The sequence below is a fragment of the Petromyzon marinus genome, unplaced genomic scaffold, assembly GCF_048934315.1.
Source record: "Petromyzon marinus isolate PM22_M1 ecotype Great Lakes invasive population unplaced genomic scaffold, UKy_Petmar_22M1.pri1.0 PM_Scaffold_1, whole genome shotgun sequence".
NCBI classification, from domain to species: domain Eukaryota; kingdom Metazoa; phylum Chordata; class Hyperoartia; order Petromyzontiformes; family Petromyzontidae; genus Petromyzon; species Petromyzon marinus.
Window position 1 is genome coordinate 4478569 of NW_027423057.1, and position 14638 is coordinate 4493206.

The window sequence follows — 14638 nt, forward strand, 5'->3', positions numbered from 1 at the left end:
GCTAATACTTGGACGAGGAAGACATTGACATATGATCTCTGGATTAATGTATAAGCATCTGCGTGCTGAAGAAGGAAAACGAATGCATGGAAATGTAAAACATTAGAATGATCTGAGATTGAAAACATCGCTAGACCTGCTGCTGGCGGATGGTTCGTAGGGACGCAGTTATGTAGTCCACCAGTAATTTAATTCGTCACGATTCAGAATTTACAATTTCATTTATTACTTGCTCATGCCTCGTTGTTTTTACCGTCTCCTGTGTACACACACACACAACAAAAGCTGGGCGGTGGCGGCTACGCTGCTGCACGTGGCTGCTGCACTGTGGAGGCAGCAGCGAGGGTCGGTGGATCACCGCACTTCGATGTTGTGAAACTCCCTTGCCGTGGGCGTCGAGGAGGTGCCATGCTCTGGCTATGCCAGGAGAAGGCGGTAAAGGAAGAATGTGGACTGCATGGGATTGATCGTTTGCCCCCTTCGCACGCATGGGCGCCACGGTGGTGAGATGTTAACTACCTCGCCTGGTATACAGGTCATGGATTCGATCCCGACCCAGACGCCTGCTGTATATTTGGAGTTTGCATGTCTCTGTCTCCCCGTGGTCGCGTGGATTTTTTCCGGGTCCTCCGGTTTTTACCTCCGCAGATACAGAATAAACGAGCGTTTTGAGTATTTGACTGCTGTAAATTTCCACAAGATAAGCCACTTCGTTGAGCTATCATTTGAGGCCAGGTCGTTTCTGCAAAAAAGAGCTGTATAGCTGAGTGAGCTTCACGTGGTGAACATTTTTTTATTTGGTTATTCTTCAGGTGTTCCGGTTTCCTCCCACATTAATTGGCCCACACCACCTCAAACTGTAGAGGACCGCAGAGCTTGGGCAATCGTTGGCGCCGACTCGTCGCCTGGCTGCTGCCTTCCCGCTCATCTGTGGTTCCTCCTCGCGCCTCCGAGTCGTTGTCCTCTCTGCGAGAGCGAGCGAGTGATGTGCGGTAGCGGCGTGTTGCAAGTTGACATTGTTATTATTGACACACACACTAGAGGACGGATAAGGTGGCGTGACCTCACATGCATGACAACTGACCCATCGCCAGACACCGCTCACCATGCGGGCACTCACCACTCACCAGATATCATTCACCTGGCACACACATGATATACTCATCAACCACCACGCACCACTCACCTGATCCGAACCACACATTCCAGGCATTTGCCATTCACTCGCACACAAACTCACACCATTCTCACCTATTCGTCCATAACATTGACAAAAAACACGTCTCATTCACAATCCTGTATCTGTCTCATCGCATAAAACAAAAAAATCAATGTTTTTTTTATCCCATCGGCCCCAAGGTCTTCGTGGAGTGCATAATATCAGCAGTATTAGTTCAATACAAAGCAAGCTATGGGCTCGATTAGACATTCAGCGTCTCATCAGCAGTCAGGCTTGCCCCAACCAACGTTGGTGAATCGCAAGATACTAAAGATGCTAATAAGCAAAGACGCCCCACCCCCGATAACTTCAAGATAATGGGTCCGAGTTTTCACGCAAAATGGTATACTGTACTGTAATAGATTCTGATATACAGCACACATTACTCAATTGGGATTATAGATAGCCACCCCCTACTATGAAAACTGGCAGGACCCTCCTGAAAAAGAGCCACGAGACTCACTCAGTGAGGCAGCGGTGGCCCTGGACCCGCTGTTGCCAGCAATCGGCGCCCCCCAAACCCCAGGGGCAGATCGAGGCTGAGTTTTTTGGTAAACTGGGAAACATTTTGCCCCTATTTTCCGTTTAATGGTTTTTAAAGAGGCATATTTATTCGATTTGTCCGTCTGTCCAATCAATCAATTGTCAGAAATGTTGAGAAATTATTTTTTTTCCTCGAATTTGGCACCCCACTTAACTTGGCTCCCTAGACGACCGCCTAGATAGCCTACATGGACGTGTCGCGCCTGCAGTGAGGCTTTCCTGGGTAAACAAGCCTCATACTGGTAGGAACCTCCTGGTTACACCAGCCCACAGGGGATTATTGTGTCCGTCCATCCGTCGTGCATCAAAAAATAGGAGGGGTGGGGCTGGGTGGAGAGGGGAGGGTGGGGAGGGGCTGAGTGGGGAGGGTGGTGAGGGTGGGGCTGGGTGGGGGGTGGGAGGGGTGGGGCTGGGTGGGGAGGGGCTGGTCACCCTGTGGTGCCCTTATAAAACTCAACGTTTAACCTACTCACGCCGGCTTGTGCCCGCCCTCACAGTCGGGCATATTTGCGGAATACACCACGTGGTGCCGCCGTTGACCCTGGCCATTGACCGAGCAACCCAACGTTCCTACCAGCTCCCTCCGCAGGAATGTGTTAATCATCATGATCACACTTGACACCACTCGCTTGTGGCCGTCTAATGCGTATTGTCTCCGCGGCACAGTAGCGTGTTTAGTCCAGCAGGGGGTGCTGCGGCAATGTTGTTGACGCACGTGTTGGCTTCACGTGCTATGAAGAAGAACAATTGACCAAATGTCGCGTATTAAAAAATAAATACTTTTAAGACCACAGTTTTTTATTTACGAATTTTCTCTGAGTAGTCATTGCACTGCAGCACGTGACTTTTTTATTGTATCTAGGTCAAGAGTCATAACATAGGCAATGTGCAATTCCAAAGACCCCCATGGATGATTATGGTGGGTGTTTCAGATTGCCATCAAACACCCTACCTGTGTCACGCACTGGATTCTATTTTTTTTTAAAATCTGAGATAAAATTCATACGTCGTACAAAGTTCACATTTAATACCATAGCCAGCTGGATTAATACGGTCAAAATGAGTTATCTTTCGGCTCTGTACGTTGGCAACTACTCAAATTAATGCTGCCAAAACACACCGGCTTATGTGAGCCGATTCATAATCTGCGCCATAACTCACACACGTGTTTTCCTTGTTGCCTCTCTCTCCAGAGGCTGTCCCCACTCCTTCCCTTGGCCTCGCTCCTCCACCAGCGGGCCCTGTTCAGCTCCATCCACCACATGAACCACAGATGTTTCTTTAATCTAGTTTAGAGGCTATAAGCAGTTGTTATAGGTCATTACCAGTGCCATAGGTTATCGGTTTCTGGTAAAAATCAGCTGGACCTGTAAAATGAAAATTACAGGCAGCCCTCGACTTACGAACACCCGACTTAAGAATACCCGCCTTAGGAACACCCGACTGACGAACACTAGTACTTAAGAATCCGCGAAATTTCGTGAAACTGAACGTTCGTAAATCGAGGGATACCTGTATAGAGTGAGAGACAAGGTAGGGGCGATGAGAAGTTTCCTGTTGCCCGGGAAAGCAAACGCGGTGTGGAAGGCAGGGCATGTGGAAGGAGGGAAGTTGTGAGAAGTGATGAGGCTAAGGTTGACTGAACCTCAAATTCTTACCTGGTGCGATGTGTAAATATCGTCACTGGCAAGATAAAGACGGGCGGGCGTGGTGCTGGCCACCCATCCCTCGTGTGCCGTTCAGGCCTTCATAGGTGCTTGCTTATAGCACTTGCCCCAACAGTCTGTTAAGGCTATACGGGTGATCTTTGTCTGTATAATGAATGCCATGGATTTGGGCATAGGCAAAGGAATCTAGCATTTATTATCAATCCATGCACTTCCTCCCACCATTCTCCCTAAAATAAGAATAATTAATGAATATGCACACCGTTAATTACCCACGTGGGGAGCCATATCAGCGCTATAAATCCGTCTTGCAGCTTGTGGACTGTGCAGCGTGGTGTCCCGCACCACAAGGGCCCTGCTTTGCACCACAAACTAACTTTTCTTCTGCCACCAACAAGGTGTAGGGCGTGATGTGCATGTAGGGGGAAGAAGAGTCTGGGGCCAGATACATGGAATGTGGGATGTGGGCAGGAAGAAGGTTGTGTATTGGAGATCCTGGCTCTGAGATAATGTGGAGGTTTGGGTAGGCTGTGTGCGCTGAGTGTTGGGGCGAGTGGTCGGTGGTATGTGGACCGGACAAAGAGGCTGATCGTATGTTGCTAGGTGTGTATGAGGCTGGGTATAGGAGTTGGGGGTGTGCAAGGTGTGTACGAGGATGGGTGTTTGTATTCGAGTTGGGTGTATGGGCTGTAGATTAGACTATCTGGCTGTTTGATTGCTAGGTGGGTATAGGGCTGGCTGTGTGAGGTCTGGGTGAGTGTTTGGGGCTGGCTGTGTGAGTTCTGGGTGAGTGTTTGGGGCTGGCTGTGTGAGTTCTGGATGAGTGTTTGGGGCTGGCTGTGTGAGTTCTGCGTGAGGGTATGGGGCTGGCTGTGTGAGTTCTGGGTGAGTGTTTGGGGCTGGCTGTGTGAGTTCTGGGTGAGGGTTTGGGGCTGGCTGTGTGAGTTCTGGGTGAGTGTTTGGGGCTGGCTGTGTGAGTTATAGGTTAGTGTTTGGGGCTGGCTGGGTGAGTTCTGGGTGAGGGATTGGGGCTGGCCGTGTGAGTTCTGGGTGAGTGTTTGGGGCTGGCTGTGTGAGTTCTGGGTGAGTGTTTGGGGCTGGCTGTGTGAGTTCTGGGGGAGTGTTTGGTGCTGGCTGTGTGAGTTCTGGGTGAGTGTTTGGGGCTGGCTGTGTGAGTTCTGGATGAGTGCTTGGGGCTGGCTGTGTGAGTTTTGGGTGAGTGTTTGGTGCTGGCTGTGTGAGTTCTGGGTGAGTGTTTGGGGCTGGCTGTGTGATTTCTGGATGAGTGTTTGGGGCTGGCTGTGTGAGTTCTGCGTGAGGGTTTGGGGCTGGCTGTGTGAGTTCTGGGTGAGTGTTTGGGGCTGGCCGTGTGAGTTCTGGGTGAGTGTTTGCTGCTGGCTGTGTGAGTTCTGCGTGAGGGTTTGGGGCTGGCTGTGTGAGTTCTGGGTGAGTGTTTGGGGCTGGCTGTTTGAGTTCTGGGTGAGCGTTTGGGGCTGACTGTGTGAGTTCTGGGTGAGTGTTTGGGGCTGGCTGTGTGAGTTCTGGGTGATTGTTTGGGGCTGGCTGTGTGAGTGCTGGGTGAGGGTTTGGAGCTGGCTGTGTAAGTTTTGGGTGAGGGTTTGGGGCTGGCTGTGTGAGTTCTGGGTGAGTGTTTGGGGCTGGCTGTGTGAGTGCTGGGTGAGGGCTTGGGGCTGGCTGTGTGAGTGCTGGGTGAGTGTTTGGGGCTGGCTGTGTGAGTTCTGGGTGATGGTTTGGTGCTTGCTGTGTGAGTTCTGGGTGAGGGTTTGGGGCTGGCTGTGTGAGTTCTGGGTGAGTGTTTGTGGGTGGCTGTGTGAGTTCTGGGTGAGTGTTTGGGGGTGGCAGTGAGTTCTGGGTGAGTGTTTGGTGCTGGCCTTGTGAGTTCTGGGTGAGTGTTTGGGGATGGTTGTGTGAGTTCTGGATGAGTGTTTGGGGCAGGCTGTGTGAGTTCTGGGTGAGTGTTTGGGGCTGGCTGTGTGAGTTCTGGGTGAGTGTTTGGGGCTGGCTGTTTGAGTTCTGGGTGAGTGTTTGGGGCTGACTGTGTGAGTTCTGGGTGAGTGTTTGGGGCTGGCTGTGTGAGTTCTGGGTGAGTGTTTGGGGCTGGCTGTGTGAGTGCTGGGTGAGGGTTTGGAGCTGGCTGTGTGAGTTCTGGGTGAGGGTTTGGGGCTGGCTGTGTGAGTTCTGGGTGAGTGTTTGGGGCTGGCTGTGTGAGTTCTGGGTGATGGTTTGGTGCTTGCTGTGTGAGTTCTGGGTGAGGGTTTGCTGCTGGTTGTGTGTGTTCTGGGTGAGTGTTTGGGGCTGGCTGTTTGAGTTCTGGGTGAGTGTTTGGGGCTGACTGTGTGAGTTCTGGGTGAGTGTTTGGGGCTGGCTGTGTGAGTTCTGGGTGATTGTTTGGGGCTGGCTGTGTGAGTGCTGGGTGAGGGTTTGGAGCTGGCTGTGTAAGTTTTGGGTGAGGGTTTGGGGCTGGCTGTGTGAGTTCTGGGTGAGTGTTTGGGGCTGGTTGTGTGAGTGCTGGGTGAGGGCTTGGGGCTGGCTGTGTGAGTGCTGGGTGAGGGTTTGGGGCTGGCTGTGTGAGTTCTGGGTGATGGTTTGGTGCTTGCTGTGTGAGTTCTGGGTGAGGGTTTGGGGCTGGCTGTGTGAGTTCTGGGTGAGTGTTTGTGGGTGGCTGTGTGAGTTCTGGGTGAGTGTTTGGGGCTGGCTGTGTGAGTGCTGGGTGAGGGCTTGGGGCTGGCTGTGTGAGTGCTGGGTGAGTGTTTGGGGCTGGCTGTGTGAGTTCTGGGTGATGGTTTGGTGCTTGCTGTGTGAGTTCTGGGTGAGGGTTTGGGGCTGGCTGTGTGAGTTCTGGGTGAGTGTTTGTGGGTGGCTGTGTGAGTTCTGGGTGAGTGTTTGGGGGTGGCAGTGAGTTCTGGGTGAGTGTTTGGTGCTGGCCTTGTGAGTTCTGGGTGAGTGTTTGGGGATGGCTGTGTGAGTTCTGGATGAGTGTTTGGGGCAGGCTGTGTGAGTTCTGGGTGAGTGTTTGGGGCTGGCTGTGTGAGTTCTGGGTGAGTGTTTGGGGCTGGCTGTTTGAGTTCTGGGTGAGTGTTTGGGGCTGACTGTGTGAGTTCTGGGTGAGTGTTTGGGGCTGGCTGTGTGAGTTCTGGGTGAGTGTTTGGGGCTGGCTGTGTGAGTGCTGGGTGAGGGTTTGGAGCTGGCTGTGTGAGTTCTGGGTGAGGGTTTGGGGCTGGCTGTGTGAGTTCTGGGTGAGTGTTTGGGGCTGGCTGTGTGAGTTCTGGGTGATGGTTTGGTGCTTGCTGTGTGAGTTCTGGGTGAGGGTTTGCTGCTGGCTGTGTGAGTTCTGGGTGAGTGTTTGGGGCTGGCTGTTTGAGTTCTGGGTGAGTGTTTGGGGCTGACTGTGTGAGTTCTGGGTGAGTGTTTGGGGCTGGCTGTGTGAGTTCTGGGTGATTGTTTGGGGCTGGCTGTGTGAGTGCTGGGTGAGGGTTTGGAGCTGGCTGTGTAAGTTTTGGGTGAGGGTTTGGGGCTGGCTGTGTGAGTTCTGGGTGAGTGTTTGGGGCTGGCTGTGTGAGTGCTGGGTGAGAGCTTGGGGCTGGCTGTGTGAGTGCTGGGTGAGGGTTTGGGGCTGGCTGTGTGAGTTCTGGGTGATGGTTTGGTGCTTGCTGTGTGAGTTCTGGGTGAGGGTTTGGGGCTGGCTGTGTGAGTTCTGGGTGAGTGTTTGTGGGTGGCTGTGTGAGTTCTGGGTGAGTGTTTGGGGCTGGCTGTGTGAGTGCTGGGTGAGGGCTTGGGGCTGGCTGTGTGAGTGCTGGGTGAGTGTTTGGGGCTGGCTGTGTGAGTTCTGGGTGATGGTTTGGTGCTTGCTGTGTGAGTTCTGGGTGAGGGTTTGGGGCTGGCTGTGTGAGTTCTGGGTGAGTGTTTGTGGGTGGCTGTGTGAGTTCTGGGTGAGTGTTTGGGGGTGGCAGTGAGTTCTGGGTGAGTGTTTGGGGATGGCTGTGTGAGTTCTGGATGAGTGTTTGGGGCTGGCTGTGTGAGTTCTGGGTGAGTGTTTGGGGCTGGCTGTGTGAGTTCTGGGTGAGTGTTTGGGGCTGGCTGTTTGAGTTCTGGGTGAGTGTTTGGGGCTGACTGTGTGAGTTCTGGGTGAGTGTTTGGGGCTGGCTGTGTGAGTTCTGGGTGAGTGTTTGGGGCTGGCTGTGTGAGTGCTGGGTGAGGGTTTGGAGCTGGCTGTGTGAGTTCTGGGTGAGGGTTTGGGGCTGGCTGTGTGAGTTCTGGGTGAGTGTTTGGGGCTGGCTGTGTGAGTGCTGGGTGAGGGCTTGGGGCTGGCTGTGTGAGTGCTGGGTGAGTGTTTGGGGCTGGCTGTGTGAGTTCTGGGTGATGGTTTGGTGCTTGCTGTGTGAGTTCTGGGTGAGGGTTTGGGGCTGGCTGTGTGAGTTCTGGGTGAGTGTTTGTGGGTGGCTGTGTGAGTTCTGGGTGAGTGTTTGGGGGTGACAGTGAGTTCTGGGTGAGTGTTTGGTGCTGGCCTTGTGAGTTCTGGGTGAGTGTTTGGGGCTGGCTGTGTGAGTTCTGCATGAGTGTTGGGGGTGGCTGTGTGAGTTCTGGGTGAGTGTTTGGTGCAGGCCGTATGAGTTCTGGGTCAGTGTTTGGGGCTGGCTGTGTGAGTTCTGGTGGAGTGAAAAAAGCCACGCTCAGATCACGACCTTTAAGCCGTGTGAGAAGAAACAAAGCGCCTTGACAAAGGAATGAAATGGCTGAGTGATTAGCTTGTGGCTGGTCACAGAAATGGCTATGTTAAAGTTAAAGCATACACATCCGCAAAGACACCCCTTGATAAAGGAATTAGCATAGAATTTAGCATTGAAATAGCTAAGTTAAAGTATACACATCCGCAGAGGCACCCCTTGACAAAGGAATTAGCATAGAATTTAGCATTGAAATAGCTGAGTGATTAGCTTGTAACTGGACTCAGAAATAGCTATGTTAAAGTCAGAGCATATACATTCACCGAGGCACCTAGTACAAATCAAACAGGAGAATTTAGCGAAACACAACCATGCTCAGACCGCGGACCTTTAAGCTGTGTGCGAGCAAACAAGGTGTCCTGACAAAGAAATTAGCATAAAAATTAGCATTTGATTGGCCGATTATAGAAAAGAGATGGTGTACGTGCCGGTGGACTGGCCGTTTGGCGCGTGGGGGGAGTTTACCTATTGATGGTGTGAAAAGGGAATTTATAAGAGCTGCGAAAGTTTGGGGTACCACTACTTGAAAAATATACTGTACCATTGAAGTTACTTTAATGTTTAGTTCGATTTAGAACATCTTTCCAATGGTTGCTTAATTCTCCTGTTTGATTTGTACTAGGTGCCTCGGTGAATGTATATGCTCTGACTTTAACATAGCTATTTCTGCGACCAGTTACAAGCTAATCACTCAGCTATTTCAATGCTAAATTCTATGCTAATTCCTTTGTCAAAAGGTGCCTCTACGGATGTGTATACTTTAACTTAGCTATTTCATTGCTAAATTCTATGCTAATTCCTTTGTCAAGGGGTGCCTTTGCGGATGTGTATGCTTTAACTTTAACATAGCCATTTCTGTCACCAGCCACAAGCTAATCACTCAGCCATTTCAATGCTAAATTATATGCCAATTCCTTTGTCAAGGCGCTTTGTTTCTTCTCACACAGCTTAAAGGTCGTGATCTGAGCGTGGCTTTTTTCACTCCAGCGCTGTCCTCCAGACAGTCTCGTCCCTTCACCTGATGAAGGCCGCTTGTGTTGTGGCCGAAACGTCGTGATTTTTGTTATTTTATTTTTTTACCTACTTGACTTTACCCAATAGAACCAAAGAGTACCCACAGACTCACCACACAGAGACCCACAGACTTACCACACAGAGACCCACAGACTCACCACACAGAGACCCACAGACTCACCACACAGAGACCCACAGACTCACCACACAGAGACCCACAGACTCACCACACAGAGACCCACAGACTCACCACACAGATACCCAGAGACTCACCACACAGAGACCCATAGACTCATCAAACAGAGACACACAGACTCACCACACAGAGACCCACAGACTCACCACACAGAGACCCACAGACTCACCACACAGAGACCCACAGACTCACCACACAGAGACCGATAGACTCACCACACAGAGACCCACAGTCTCACCACAAAGAGACCCACAGACTCACCACACAGAGACCCACAGACTCACCACACAGAGACCTACAGACTCACCACACAGAGTCCCACAGACTCACCACACAGAGACCCATAGACTCATCACACAGAGACCCACAGACTCACCACACAGAGACCCACAGACTCACCACACAGAGACCCACAGACTCACCACACAGATACACACAGACTCACCACACATAGACCCATAGACTCATCACACAGAGACACACAGACTCACCACACAGAGACCCACAGACTAACCACACAGAGACCCACAGACTCACCACACAGAGACCCACAGACTCACCACACAGAGACCCATAGACTCACCACACAGAGACCCACAGACTCACCACACAGAGACCCACAGACTCATCACACAGAGACCCACAGACTCATCACACAGAGACACACAGACTCACCACACAGAGATCCACAGACTCACCACACAGATACCCACAGACTCACCACACAGAGACCCATAGACTCACCACAAACACCCAGAGACTCACCGCACAGAAACCCACAGACTCACCACACACAGACACCCACAGACTCACCACACAGAGACCCACAGACTCACCACACAGAGACCCACTGACTCACAACAGAGACCCACAGACTCACCACACAGAAACCCACAGACTCATCACACAGAGACCCACAGACTCACCACACAGAGACCCACAGACTCACCACACAGAGACCCACAGTCTCACCACACAGAGACCCACAGACTCACCACACAGAGACCCACAGACTCACCACACAGAGACCCACAGACTCACCACACAGAGACCCACAGACTCACCACACAGAGACCCACAGACTCACCACACAGAGACCCACAGACTCACCACACAGAGACCCACAGACTCACCACACAGAGACCCACGGACTCACCACACAGAGACCCACAGACTCACCACACAGAGACCCACAGGCTCACCACACAGAGACCCACAGACTCACCACACAGAGACCCACAGACTCACCACACAGAGACCCACAGACTCACCACACAGAGACCCACAGACTCACCACACAGATACCCAGAGACTCACCACACAGAGACCCATAGACTCATCAAACAGAGACAGACAGACTCACCACACAGAGACCCACAGACTCACCACACAGAGACCCACAGACTCACCACACAGAGACCCACAGACTCACCACACAGAGACCGATAGACTCACCACACAGAGACCCACAGTCTCACCACAAAGAGACCCACAGACTCACCACACAGAGACCCACAGACTCACCACACAGAGACCTACAGACTCACCACACAGAGACCCACAGACTCACCACACAGAGACCCACGGACTCACCACACAGAGACCCACAGACTCACCACACAGAGACACATAGACTCATCACAAAGAGACCCATAGACTCACCACACAGAGACCCACAGACTCACCACACAGAGACCCACGGACTCACCACACAGAGACCCACAGACTCATCACACAGAGACACATAGACTCATCACAAAGAGACCCATAGACTCACCACACAGAGACCCACGGACTCACCACACAGAGACCCACAGACTCATCACACAGAGACCCACAGACTCATCACACAGAGACACACAGACTCACCACACAGAGACCCATAGACTCACCACAAACACCCAGAGACTCACCGCACAGAGACCCACAGACTCACCACACACAGACACCAACAGACTCACCACACAGAGACCTACAGACTCACCACACAGACACCCACAGACTCACCACACAGAGATCCATAGACTCACCACACAGAGACCCACAGACTCACCACACGGAGACCCACTGACTCACCACAGAAACCCACAGACTCACCACACAGAGACCCACAGACTCACCACACAGAGACCCACAGACTCATCACACAGAGACACATAGACTCATCACACAGAGACCCATAGACTCACCACACAGAGACCCACAGACTCATCACACAGAAACACATAGACTCATCACAAAGAGACCCATAGACTCACCACACAGAGACCCACAGACTTACCACACGGAGACCCACTGTCTCACCACACAGAGACCCACAGACTCATCACACAGAGACCCAAAGACTCATCACACAGAGACACACAGACTCACCACACAGAGACCCACAGACTCATCACACAGAGACACATAGACTCATCACACAGAGACACATAGACTCACCACACAGAGACCCACAGACTCACCACACAGAGACCCACAGACTCACCGCACAGAGACCCACAGACTCACCACACAGACACCCACAGACTCACCGCATAGAGACCCACAGACTCACCACACAGAGACCCATAGACTCACCACACAGAGACCCACAGACTCACCACACAGATAACCACAGACTCATCACACAGTGATACACAGACTCACCACACAGTGATACACAGACTCACCACACAGAGACACACAGACTCACCACACAGAGACCCACAGACTCACCACGCAGAGACCCACAGACTCACCACGCAGAGACCCACAGACTCACCACGCAGAGACCCATAGATTCACCACACAGAGACCCACAGACTCACCACACAGAGACCCACAGATTCACCACACAGAGACCCACAGATTCACCACACAGAGACCCACAGACTCACCACACAGAGACCCACAGACTCACCACACAGAGACCCACAGACTCACCACACAGAGACCCACAGACTCACCACACAGAGACCCACAGACTCACCACACAGAGACCCAAAGACTCACCACACAGACACCCACAGACTCACCACACAGAGACCCACAGACTCACCACACAGAGACCCACAGACTCACCACACAGAGACCCACAGACTCACCACACAGAGACCCACAGACTCACCACACAGAGACCCACAGACTCACCACACAGAGACCCACAGACTCATCACACAGAGACCCACAGACTCACCACACAGAGACCCACAGACTCACCACACAGAGACCCACAGACTCACCACACAGAGACCCACAGACTCACCACACAGAGACCCACAGACTCACCACACAGAGCCCCGTGTGGGCATCTTCAGGCTGAGTCGACCTTGAGGAGGCCCAGACAGGGTTCAGATTTTCCCGCCACCGCCTCCACTCGTCCCGACCCGGAAGCGGAAGTATAAGCTGTAGATTTGGGGGCGCCCGGCTGCCGGGGGCGTGGCCGCGTTAACCACGTCATTCGGCAGGGGCGTGGCTCCGCGTGGGCGTGGCTTGGCGTGGGCGTGGTCACTTCCCTCGCACTGAACGTCATCGGTGACGTCACGTGGCCACGTGGCTCGTCACAGTTCGAGACGGACGTGAAGGAGGCGGCTGCTTTTTCGTCTTTAGCGTCGACATCTTCAGATTCTTCATCATCCTAATCGCTGAGCACCTTCTGCTGAAGCCATTGACGTGGTGAGTTGTGTGGGTCAGTGTTGTGGGTCTGTGGTGAGTTGTCTGGGTCTGTGGTGAGTTGTGTGGGTCCGTGTTGTGGATCCGTGGTGAGTTGTGTGGGTTCTTGGTGAGAGTGTTGGTTCGTGGTGAGTTGTGTGGGTCCTTATTGTGGCTTATTGGTGAGTGTGGGTGTCCGTGGTGAGGATTCATGGTGAGTTGTGAGAGTCCGTGGTGAGGATATGGGTTCGTGGTGAGTTGTGTGGATTCGTGGTGATGATGTGGGTTTGTGGTGAGTTGTGTGGGTTCGTGGTGAGTTGTGTGGGTTCGTGGTGAGGATGTGGGTTCGTGGTGAGTTGTGTGGGTTCGTGGTGAGGATGTGGGTTCTTGGTTTGATGTGTGGGTTAGTGGTGAGGATGTGGGTTTGTGGTGAGTTGTGTGGGTTCGTGGTGAGGATGTGGGTTTGTGGTGAGTTGTGTGGGTTCGTGGTGAGGATGTGGGTTTGTGGCGAGTTGTGAGGGTTCGTGGTGTAGGTTTGGGTTTGTGGTGAGTTGTGAGGGTTCGTGGTGAGGATGTGGGTTTGTGGTGAGTTGTGAGGGTTTGTGGTGTAGATGTGGGTTTGTGGTGAGTTGTGAGGGTTCGTGGTGAGGATGTGGGTTCTTGGTGAGGGTTGGTGGGTTCGTGGTGAGGATGTGGGTTTGTGGTGCGTGAGTCCGTGCTAACAATGTGAGTCCACGTGGTAGCGGTGCAATCGCCCTCTACTGAACTCTGCCTGACTCTCCCCACTCTCCACTCTCCACGCAGAGACGCCGAGAGATTTACGGAGCACAGCAACGCCATGCAGGTAGGCGTGGCCCCCTCCACTCAACATATGAACACCACCCTAACTTACAAACACCACCTACACTTACAAACACCACCCTCACTTACAAACACCACCCTCACTTACGAACACCACCCTCACTTACAAACACCACCCACACTTACAAACACCATCCACACTTACAAACACCACTCACACTTACAAACACCACCCTCACTTACAAACACCACCCACACTTACAAACACCACTCAGACTTACAAACACCACCCACACTTACAAACACCACCCTCACTTACATAGACCACCCTCACTTACAAACACCACCCACACTTACAAATACCACCCTCACTTACAAACACCACCCTCACTTACAAACACCACCCACACTTACAAACACCACCCACACTTACAAACACCACCCACACTTACAAACACCACCCTCACTTACAAACACCACCCACACTTACGAACACCACCCACACTTACAACACCACCCTCACTTACAAACACCACCCTCACTTACAAACACCACCCTCACTTACGAACACCACCCTCACTTACAAACACCACCCTCACTTACAAACACCATCCACACTTACAAACACCACCCTCACTTACGAACACCACCCTCACTTACGAACACCACCCTCACTTACAAACACCATCCACTATTACAAACACCACCCTCACTTACAAACACCACCCTCACTTACGAACACCACCCTCACTTACAAACACCACCCTCACTTACGAACACCACCCTCACTTACAAACACCACTCACACTTACAAACACCA

The 14638-nt window shown here is 52.2% G+C and overlaps 1 protein-coding gene and 1 long non-coding RNA gene across 2 annotated transcripts in view; one reads left to right on the plus strand and one right to left on the minus strand.

Annotated features, from left to right (window-relative positions):
- Window positions 1–773: 773 nt before the first annotated feature.
- On the minus strand, window positions 774–12743 carry LOC142922530 (uncharacterized). Its single transcript, XR_012940135.1, has 2 exons — window positions 12655–12743; window positions 774–966 (listed from the first exon to the last, which is right to left on the minus strand). It is a non-coding gene; the product is annotated as an uncharacterized LOC142922530 (long non-coding RNA).
- A 185-nt stretch (window positions 12744–12928) lies between these two features.
- LOC142922528 (dual specificity tyrosine-phosphorylation-regulated kinase 2-like) overlaps window positions 12929–14638 on the plus strand; it is a 70008-nt gene continuing 68298 nt past the window's right edge. The window contains exons 1-2 of the mRNA XM_076063327.1: window positions 12929–13041; window positions 13822–13861. Of these exons, the coding sequence (XP_075919442.1) occupies window positions 13856–13861 (6 nt within the window). The 5' untranslated portion in view covers window positions 12929–13041; window positions 13822–13855. The remainder of the gene's footprint in view (window positions 13042–13821; window positions 13862–14638) is intronic.